Source organism: Helobdella robusta, assembly GCF_000326865.2.
Source record: "Helobdella robusta unplaced genomic scaffold HELROscaffold_58, whole genome shotgun sequence".
NCBI classification, from domain to species: domain Eukaryota; kingdom Metazoa; phylum Annelida; class Clitellata; order Rhynchobdellida; family Glossiphoniidae; genus Helobdella; species Helobdella robusta.
Window position 1 is genome coordinate 201,808 of NW_008705317.1, and position 11,454 is coordinate 213,261.

Here is an 11,454-nt window from a genome sequence, read left to right on the forward strand (position 1 = left end):
GTAGGCCTCCTGCTCTTGTACGAGAGATGCTGATGTGGTGGAGAGGGTTGGTGGTGCATCTCTTCATCAGGCCCTCTGGAGTGTCGTCGCCTTCTTCCAATCAATTAATCAATCAATCAATCAATCAACCAATCAATAAATCAATCAATCGATCAATCAATCAATCAATCAATCAATCGCAAAATCAATCATTCAGTCAGTTATTCATTTACTTAGTTATTCATTCATTCATTCACATATTCATTCATTTGTTCAGTGATTCATCTGATTATTCAATCATTAATTTATTCATTGATTCGTTCGTTCTTTCGTTCACTTATTCAATTATTAGTTTGATGACTCATTCAATTAAACATTCATTCATTCACTCAATCATTCATTAACTCAGTCATTCATTCATTCCTTCATTCATTCAGATTTACAATAAATAATTCCTCAATTATTATTGAACCGTTGCAAAAAATAACTAACTTTTTGCGGTATCTGTCGCGACTGTAGTCACCACCACGACCACCACCATCATCATCCTCTTCTTCTTTGTCCTCCCCTCTCTCAAAACCCCCATCATCATCATCATCATCCTCCTCCTCCTCCACATCTTCCTCCCTATCTCTCCTGCTGTCGTGTCGCTTCGGTCGGCTGCTGTGTCTTCGACTGCTACTGCCTGTTCATAATAATAATAATAATAATAATAATATACTACTACTACTAATAATAATTACTATTATTATAATAATAATAATATACTACTACTAATAATAATAATTACTATAATAATAATAATAATAATAATATACTACTAATAATAATTATTAATATTATTATTCATGTATGGTGTAATGGTTAAGGTGCCTGGCTCTGATGTTGCAGTAACCGGGTTTGAACGCAAATGAATCCCCTCCTATAACGTGCAACGTGGGAGAGGGAATGCACGGATCAGCACGTGCTGTATGCTAGCTGATGTCGACACCTCTGGAGAGAGAATTGTGGAAAGGATTCAAACGGGAAATGGAAATAGGCCTCAACCTTTTGCTTCATTGTCCCTCCTGTCGTGAGAGCTTGTACGAGCTGTGTCTTTGCGATTACTGTCTGTATCTTTCTTTGATTTGCTGCACGCCTCTCTCTTCTCTACCTCAGCAATCTTTCGCTTCCGATGTTTACTTTTCTCTAAGACATCATCGTCGTCGTCTTCATCGTCATCGTTATCATCATCCAGGCGATGATCTCTTTTCCCGCTCGAATGTTTTCCTTTGGTCGGCTTGGACTGTTTACTGCTTCCTCGGCGACATTTCCTCCTCTCACCATCGCCTCTATCTCTCTTCCTGTTACTCTCCTCCTCCTCATCATCATCACCATCATCCTCTTCTTCTTCATCTTCATCGTTCTTTTTATGTTTGCTGTCGCTGTGTTTTTTGCTCCTCTTACTCTTAGCCTCCTCATCGCCATCAGCAGCAGCAGTAGAGGCAACTGCTGCAACCTTATCGACGGAGCTCTTCAGCTTAAGCTTGGATGATCTGTGCTTACTAACATGCTTCTTGCTACGCTTGTGATCCTTATAATCTTTATACTTCCCACCATCATCGTCGTCCTCCTCACTACTGTCCGAGTCGCTATCCAGTGAAGAACTGCTGGAGGCGGAAGAGGATTCGAGCGGGAGTTTCTTCTTCTTCATCTTCGATTTATCCCGGTGGCTACTTCTTGACGAGTGCCTTTTCCGATCCTTCTTCTTCTTCGCCTCCTTGTCGGATTGGGTTTTCTTCACCACGTTGGTGTCCGTTTTTTCAGCGGGTTTGTTGTTGCTGGTCAGTGGCGAATCTTGCGAGGTTTTGACGAGAGGCTGCTTGTCGGTCTTGTGCTGCTGCCTCGAGTCGGTTGCATTCGAGATGACGGCGGTTGCCGTGCTACACGATGAGGTCGTTGTTGATGTTGCAGCAACTGTTGCAGATGAATTGGATGATGGTTTTTTGCTCCTTTCCTTGCTGCTCGACTTCCTGGATGATTTTTTATCCTTGGATGATCTAAAGTGGATTCGGTAAATTAATTTTTCAATCAATCTCATTAAAAAATAAATCAACTGGTCAGAGTTTAAGAACAACTTGCATTCGGTTATGCTTAATTACAAAATAATAAATAACAAACAGGTTGAGTGAATTAAAATGGGAACATTTAGATGAAATAAAAAAAAATGACCCAGCCAGCAAACTGAACGACCCCCCGCGCGTCCGATTGTGAAGTCTTCTTCCTGGAGGAGATGGTTGATCATTTCCTTTTGTACTGCTTGAAGAAAGGATTAAAAGTAAATGAAAAAATGAATGAAGATTGAAAATATATAACCGAGAAAGCTTTTAATGGGTTTAATTGCTATGCAGTTCCACAATGCCTCAAGCATGGAAACCTAACGATAGGAATTGAACTAAAGCACTTAGTCCGGAAGAAAGCAAGCAATCACGTCATCAGGGTTATGGATAAATCAAAATTGAACTATAGCATTCGAACCAAATGACATTGAAATTAATTAAATTAACATCATATAATTAATAATATCAACAAAGTTAATTATCATCATATAATTAAATAATAATAACATAATAATAACTAATAATATATAATAATTATTAAATAATTTATTAATTCAATAATTAATTAAATAATTATCCACATAAAATTACATAGAACCAGCATTTATTCACTCTCTGCAGATTGACATGCTCCTTTACAAAAAGTAACAATGCCTCTACTAAAGTTACATACACACACACACACGCACACACACACGCACAAACACACACAACATCACTCAAACAAAACCCAACTTTATCAGATGTTTTAGAGCCGCTATCGGTATGAGATTTCTTGTAAGAAGTTCCACCGGTGACATCGAGTTTATCGATCGATGCTAGCAGTGATGGTATTGCTGGCTGCTGTCGTTGCTGTGATGAAGCAGATGTCGTCTGCTGCATCTGAGCTGCGCTGCTTCCGCTCTTGGAGTCTGACTTCTTACTCCTACTCGACGACCTCTGTCTCTGATTATGAACACGAACATTGTTCGAACGTATATAATGGGTGAGAAATATTTTCATCATCTAGCTGGCACCACCATCATAACCATCATCATCATCATAATCATTATCATCATCTGGCTAGCACCACCATCATAAACATTACCATCATCACCATCATAATCATTATCATCATCGTCATAGTCATTATCATCATCTGGCTAGCACCATCACCATAAACATTATCATCATCATAATCATTATCCTCGTCATAATCATTATCATCATCTGGCTAGCACCATCATCATAAACATTATCACCATCATAAACATTATCATCATCTAACTGGCACCATTATCCTCCTCATCATCATCATCATAATCATCATCATGCTTTAATTACCTCTTTGTCTTCTTTTTTGTCCTCTTTTTCTTTCGCTTTCGATTTATCAGAACTTTTTTCCCTGCAGATTAATTCAATTTTTTAACTTCAGCATAAGCCATAAATAAACACAATTAGAGATTTTAACTAATTAATTAAAAAATTAAATTCTATTTAGATTTAAATTAGATTTTAAATTAAAAGTATCATAAATGAATAAGTAAATTAATTAAAAAAATATAAATAACTGATAATTGAATAAAAATTAAATGTTAAAAATATTTTATTTAAAAATAAAAATGATGGATGAATACTTTTTATGATCAAATGGACATTTGGACCCGACCTCACACTTCCCTGATTTTGATAGAGAGGGACATGGACTCATCGGTGCCTGACAACAAATTATTTTCATTTAATTTTAATTAGAATTACAAAAAAAAATTAATAATAAATAAAAATGTATGTAAGCAGTATGCAGATTTAATTTTTGCTATCAGTAATATTCTAAAAAGCTAAATAATAGATAAGCATAAACTATTTAAGTATTTATTTTTTAAAAAAGCTTCTACTCCAAAAGTCTAAAAAACTAAAAAACAAAACATATTATTATTTATTAAATTTACATTTTATTAGTATTATTATAACATTTTGAAAAAATTGAAATTAAAAATTCAAAATTTATTGATTTAATTAATTGTAATTGATATTTTTAAACTTTAATTAAAAAATTAAAAATAAATATAAAAACTAAAAATGTAAAAACTAATAAAAAGCAACCTTGTGAGATTTGGATCCGGGTCCCAGCCGATCAAAAACGCTCAATTTGTTCTGTTCTTTAATTTTGAAACTAATGCTCATGTCTTCAAATTACGGACGTACGATTAGTGAAAAATCAGCGATTATTTGATAAATAAAACCAGTCCAAAACGAAAGCAGATCTTTCGGCCTAACGCTGGATAAGCTGGAACGAGAACAATTTTTAAGCGAAAAGTGAACTTAACGCAAACTCACACTTTCCATGCAAATGATTTATTCCTTTACATACCAAATTTCCATATCAAAGATATTTAAACATTACCGTCATTTGTAAAGAATTTTAATGTATCTTTGGTTTAAATAGCGGAAAACAGTATTTTTGTTCACATACTATGTGATCCAATAATGAAATGCCGATCTAATGGATTAAACATCTTTAATATATACTTTATGCTATATAATAAGCAGTTTTCCTATACAGATGAGTATAAAACGACCCAAAAATCATCATTTACGAATCTGACGTTTCAAACGAGTCTGTATCATTCAACTCTTAAAATTAGCAGGAACAAAATAGATTTGATATTGGGTAAATGTAATGTGTAAATAAGATTATAAGCATCCGAAGATTTTAGACCTGACTTTATTAACGTGCATCTTAAATATTGCAAGACCTACTACAACTTCACAATAGATGTAGACGATTCCGTCGCTTCAAATCTGCCTTTTCATCAAAAAATTTCACTGATTAATATAGAGAAAAACCAATTAAACCACAAACATCTTATATTACATTAAAAATACAAACAGACAAATGAAAATAAATAGATAGATAGAATGAAAGGAGAACTACAAATCATTTTTGATGATAAAATACAAATCGGCGATGAAGACGACGGTCCCTGATATCAATCCAGCCATCAGTTGCTGCGATGTGGAAGTTATTATTAATCACTAGAGGAAAAATACTAACTACTTTTAAAAAATTTAGTTCATTAATTAACGATTAATTCTAAAAGCTATCCAAATATCACTACGATATCTTTCCAAGAGAGTAAAGGCGCGATAAAGAAAAGACACCTGGTATTTTTTCCACTGAGAGTGCCGTGCCGAGTTCGAATACGACAAAAAGATTCCCGCCTATGACATGCTTCGTGTGATGCGTCGTTTGGCATGTATTTATATATGCTGTTCGTGTGTTGATGACTCCTCTGAGTCTAGGAAGACTGTAATTGTCCTTTAACTTGCTAAAAATATTGTATCAACGTTTGAAATGTATGACCAAATATTTATTATTTAGCTTATATTCACGTATTTTTAGCGCTAAGATGCCAGTTAAGATAGAGTATGATGCTAGCCTGACAAAACGATGCTCAAAGACTGAAGGAGTACTTGGGTCTATTTTGCCCTAAAACCATTTTCAACGGCTTAGATACAAAAATTAGGAACTATCTTACTTTAAATTTGAATGGCAGTGCCGAATTGTGTTAAAAATTATTAAAGAGTTGGACGTTTGTGGGAACTGGTAAAGTTTCTCTGCTAATAAGCATAGGTGAGTTACAAAACAATTATTTCAAGAAAACTATTGACTGTGAGAGCTAAAAGGTAAAGCTTGTAGACCCAGAGTAAAGAAACAACTTGTACTAATATTACCTAAATTAAAAAAGCACAAAAATGATAGGGAAAAAATAAAAACAACATGAAATTAATGATTCATAAGTATCCAAATTTACCATAGCTATATTAGGCCCGATTGCATATTCAGTGGCTTTGTAAGCAAATGCAAACATGCACATGCACGTTAATAAGAAGTTGAAGATTGTTATCAGCTGTCTGTTTAGCTGCTTGTCTGTGTGTGTGTGTGTAAGTGTGTGTACGAGTTCGTTTATGTGTGTAGGTGAGTTTTCAGTTTAATTAAACTTCAGTTTTAATGCGATAAACTTGAATATAAAGTTGCCAAAATGTCAGCCTAATTTTTATTGGAAATCCATTTTTAAATTTAAACCTTAAATATGATTTACTAATGATTATTAAATAACCATTAATTTCTAATAATCCAAGAAATATATTTTGAATAAAATTTGAAAACGTACATTGTTTGCCTATCGATTCTTCATTGATCTGGAAAAAATTTTTTAAATAATAATAATTTACAAATTAGATTCTAATTAAAAAAACTTTCAGTTAGAAAAATTTATTTAAATAAAATATTTATTACTAACAATTAATGAAATAACCTAAGTAATTTTTAAATGAATGGATTGATAAAAAGATATATAATTTATGATAATTTATTTTCTAAAAATAGCTAAAATAGTTTAGGAAAAATTTAAGCAAAAGTTAATCTAACACTCGGCTTGTTGGTGACATTTTTGACCATCTCTTTATATTCTTTCTCCCTCTGCTCTGCTTTCAACCTTTCAATTCTGGCTTCCAATTCTGGGTTCTTTATACATAATGATAACAGTGCATATAAAGTAATAAAGTATAAGTTTGATTTTGTAATGGTTAAATTGCCTGGAACTGCTGCTGCAGTGACCGGGTTCAAATGCAAAGACTCCACACTTATCACATGTGCTATGCTGTGATTGTGTGTGTGTGTGTGTGATGTGTGTGTGTGTGTGGTGTGTGTGTGTGTGGTGTGCTGGTAAAACCTCTCAGACTTGGAGAAGAGCGTGTGTGTGTGTGTAAGACTTGGAGGAGAGTCTGTGTGTGTGTGTGTGTTGGAGAATTGCAGAAAAAAAGTAAGAAAAAATGATCCTGATTATAAGAACAAATTATTGATTTTATTTTCTTTTAAAGAAATTTAAATTTAAAGAAAAAAAACAAGATACCTACCCTTTCTCTTTCAGGTGGTTGTGGAAGAATGATTCTAGCACCATCCAGTACCTCGTGAATGTACAAACCTTTTTTTTTAATTCAGGTAAAAAACACGGCAGATCAACACTTTTAGGTCATAGTTTAGTTAGACTTTAATACTATTATATAGTTATAAATGTAATTATTGAGTATATTAATAATATTGAACACTAAACAATAATTAATCAATGAATTAATAAATTAAGTACTAGTTACATTTCGTGCTTATTTAATAATTATCAAATAATAAATTATATTCTTACTGCAATCTTTTATACATAATTATTCTTGTATTATATTATAATAAAAAAATTATATTGTTTATTTCTTACCAACTTTAGCCTACTAACTATTCTATTCTATTGCTTGCTATTTTTACCCATTAGTCTTTTATTATTTATTATCACAATAATAAATAATATATTAGCAATAAATAAAATATAATTATAATAGGATAGTATTATAACTAATAACTAATTATAGTATGTACTGTACAATAACACATTATGCTACCTAACCTACCTGATTCATCCTGTGTGTAGAAAGAGTAGACATTTTTCAAAAACTTGAATGGAATTGTCGAACCTGTCTCTTCGAAGCTGTCAATCTTGTCTTGAATGCATAGCCTCATGTCTGAGGGCACTTTCTCGCATCTCAAGGAATTGCTCAACCAGAACCTAATCCGTTCTGTGACTGTGACGCAGGTCTCACTAGGCGAACATTCTTCCTCCATTTATTTATTTATTTATTTGAATCAAATGTCAGAAATTATAATAAAAATATTACTTTGTGTCTGATTAGTTAACAAAAACGCGCCATTTTCTGCTAGAGACGGCCAACAACATTAAGAAAACCGGTTTTCAGATTTTAAACTCTTAGTTTAGGTTCACATTTAATATTATATTTATTGCTGTAGCGTTTCATTATTTTTTAAAAACTCATTTATGCAATGTACTTATAACCATGGATTTATATAATATTTATAATATAATATAATATTTATATTCATGCTTATGACACCTATATTTTTCTATAATACTCATTCAATTGATTCTTTTCAAGTTTTTTATAGGTTTTAAAAGCTGAAGTTTTTCAAAGTTTCGAAAAATTGGATGATTAAATTATTTAATTTACTTGATTTAGATAAGTTTATTAATTTTTTTACGTAGTGAAAAACAGCATATAGGCCTATCAATAAAATTCATGTCATTTCCCTACAACATGATTGTTCTGATAGACTTGACTGCAAACACCTCGTTAAATGTTTCATTACTACCATTATAGCCTCAACAAAACAATATTATTCTTAAAAAATAAGTAGAATTTAGATCAAAATTAGCCGTGACTTTAAAAAATTTGCTTGACAAAACATTCACGCAAATGTTTGTAAAAAAATCATTTATTTTAATATAGAGCACGCTGTTAAAAACTTAAGGAACATTTCATATTTAGTTATAGTCATTTAAACACTTGGAGTTATTTGTGGCGATCTAGAAATGAAGACTAGCATCAACCTAAAGAAGATATACTGTAATAAATTACTGATTTCATGGTTTAACCATGAATATATATAATACATCCATGGATTTAACTTATTCATTTCATTCTGATTTAACAATCCCCTTTTCCGCAGCGTTTTTTTGTTTCAAAATAGTAGTAGAACATATACATTTCTATTGCATCCTAGAGTAAATATAAAAATAGAAGTATTTATTAGGTAATTTTTTTAAACGAATTTTTAAAATAATTTATAACAAATTTTTTCAACCTGCTGATGCATCTTGACACCAGAGGTTGACATTTAAATTTGTCCCGTTAAGCAGCAAGCAGTGTACTTCTACATAAAATTCCACATACATAGACAGCATCCGTGTGTATGGTATATGTATACGTGTTGTATGCAATAGCGTTGTATATATCTGCATTGTATTGTATATGCGTATATGAGTGTTGTATGTATGTATGTATGTGTGTTTGTATGTATGTATGTATGTATGTATGTATGTATGTATGTATGCATGTATGTATGTATGTATGTATGTATGTATGTATGTATGTATGTATGTATGTATGCATGCATGTATGTATGTGTGTGTATGTGTGTGTATGTATGTATATATGCATGTACGTATGTATGGATGTATGTTTTATATGAAATAAAAAGGTATTGTATGTATGCATGTTTGTATACATGCATGCGTGCATGCATGTACCCCTGGAATGAGACCTCCATCAAAGACATGGCCAACTTGATTGAATTTTTTTTATTTTTTTTCTACCTAATTGCCAAATAAATGGAGTTGTTTTTATTTGTTGGTGAAGTTATTACGTTACATATTTAACTAAAATTTGAAAAAGAATCTTGCTGCTGTTTTTACTTGAGATTATGAGCTAGTTTCATATTTAAATATGTTTATCAAACTATAAATATTAAGTGGATTAATAAAAAAAACTGACAATTTTTGGAGATATAAATTCAATTTAATTTAAATTTCATGAATACTCTTTCATGAATAATCTAAATTAATCTGAAGTAACTTGAATAAATCTGAATGGAATAGCTAAATAAATAAATTGAATGAACAAATAAATAAACAAATAAACGAATAGATAATTAAAAATAAATTCAAATAAAAAACATTTCGAAAAATAAAATCCTGCTATAGGAAGCAACGCTGGTTTAAATGTTTTAACGAGGGAGTGGATGACCTTTTAAGATGACCAGTGTCAGAGAAAAGGTCACCAGTCAGGAGGGCTTCAACGCTGGCCTGGTGGTCGACGACGAGATCCTATTTGACGATGTCTATGAACTGAGGGAAATAATTGCCAGGTTGGTTTCTGATTTTGATTTGCTTGAGACTGTTAAGGGTAAGGCTAAAACTGTAAAGGGTAAAACAACTAAAGGTAAAACTTTTAAGGGTGAAACTTTTAAGGATGAAACTGCTAAGGGTAAAAATCAGCTATGGGTAAAACTTTTAAGGGTAAAGCTGTTATAGGTGAAGCTTTTAAGAGAAAAAATAAACATCAGCCCTGGTTTTAAGGCACACAGTAGTTTTTAAAGCTTAACAACAATTACTAGATCTACTTTTTTCCGAAAATTATGGAGGCCTACGCATCCACCAACGCCCCAGCGGCACGGATCTCGAACTTTGTCACCGTTTAGTTTTTATTTATTTATTTACTTTTTTGATGAAATAGTTTTCGAGTTGAATTAAAAATATTCAATAATTTTAGCAATTAAAACTCTCTTTTATTATATGTATCTGAAAATAAAATGAAAAGATGTAAATATTTAAAAAAAAGTAAATATAATACAGGGGTGGGCAAACTACGGCTATTTTATGTATGCGGTCCGCGAGGCCTTGTTCGCCACGCCAAAAAAAGCTCGCCAGCCTGACATTATGACCAAAAAAAGAGCCACAAATCTCTAAAACACATGAAGCCCTTCAAGGGTAAAATAGTTTTCAATGAGGTCCCCACTGCAAAAAGTTTGCCCACCCCTGATATAAAATCATGCAATACAACGTTTATAATAATTGAAACTATTAAAATTAAACTCAAAATTATTACTATCATTTTTTTCATGTTTTCAAATGATGTTACTTCTAAAAGGTCAAGACTGTGGAAGTAGAAGTCGACATTATAAGAAATAACTATTCCTACCGCATGAAATGTTTTTACAAATCGTATTATGGTTTTGAGACAAATTTTCGAGTTTGGTTTCATTTTAATTTTGAAAGAAAATACACCAATAAAGAATGGTTTTGCAAACTATGTTTATGTGTTACTCCAACGAAACATTTATTAAATGCGTTATTGTCTGTTCCCTTTAAAAAAAACACATCAAACTACAAGGCTGATTAGCTTAGTTAGAGGACAGTTTGCTCTGAAAATTGCTTCATAAATTTTAATTTCATTGCAACCAATTGGTCATTGAGGGTTATATAATGGTGGCAAAATGTTGTTTTATTTTCTTATCTCGATGGGATCTTGAATGCTTTCTACTTTAGTTGAAGATTCAAAGTCTGACCTGAATATATTATCCTCAGTGCAATGAAAAATTTTTGTTCGTTTTTCAGCCATCTAACATCCTAAAGAAAAATTTCTAGTCTATGATTTAGTCTTGACCTTAGAGGCAATTTTTTAGAATTTAGATGTATTCTGCTACATGGGCTTCACTGCTTCAAATGCTTGCCGACTTTTCTTGGCGTATCGTTTTTCGAAATTTTTTGCCTCTGATTTAAGGACCTAATCAGTTTGTTTGCGTTGGATATATTATATTATTATTATTATTTTATTACATATTATTATTATTTATGTTATTGTTATGATTTTTATTGATAGGATTTGTAATCTGATTTTGAGGTTATTATCACTTGCTAACATTAGCGAGCTTTATTGACGTTCAAACTATAAAAAAACTAGAATGGATTGAATTTAAAATTCGCCGCATGTA

General features: G+C 31.9%; 1 protein-coding gene across 1 annotated transcript; it reads right to left on the reverse strand.

Annotated features, from left to right (window-relative positions):
* Positions 1-4,816: 4,816 nt before the first annotated feature.
* HELRODRAFT_179951 (hypothetical protein) lies at positions 4,817-7,731 on the reverse strand (the record flags this gene model as incomplete). The annotated part of the gene is made up of 7 exons (XM_009028742.1): positions 4,817-4,863; positions 5,220-5,289; positions 5,873-5,988; positions 6,233-6,260; positions 6,490-6,721; positions 6,978-7,085; positions 7,517-7,731. 7 exons carry the CDS (start codon positions 7,729-7,731, stop codon positions 4,817-4,819), a joined length of 816 nt encoding a protein of 271 aa, XP_009026990.1.
* Between the last annotated feature and the right edge of the window lie 3,723 nt (positions 7,732-11,454).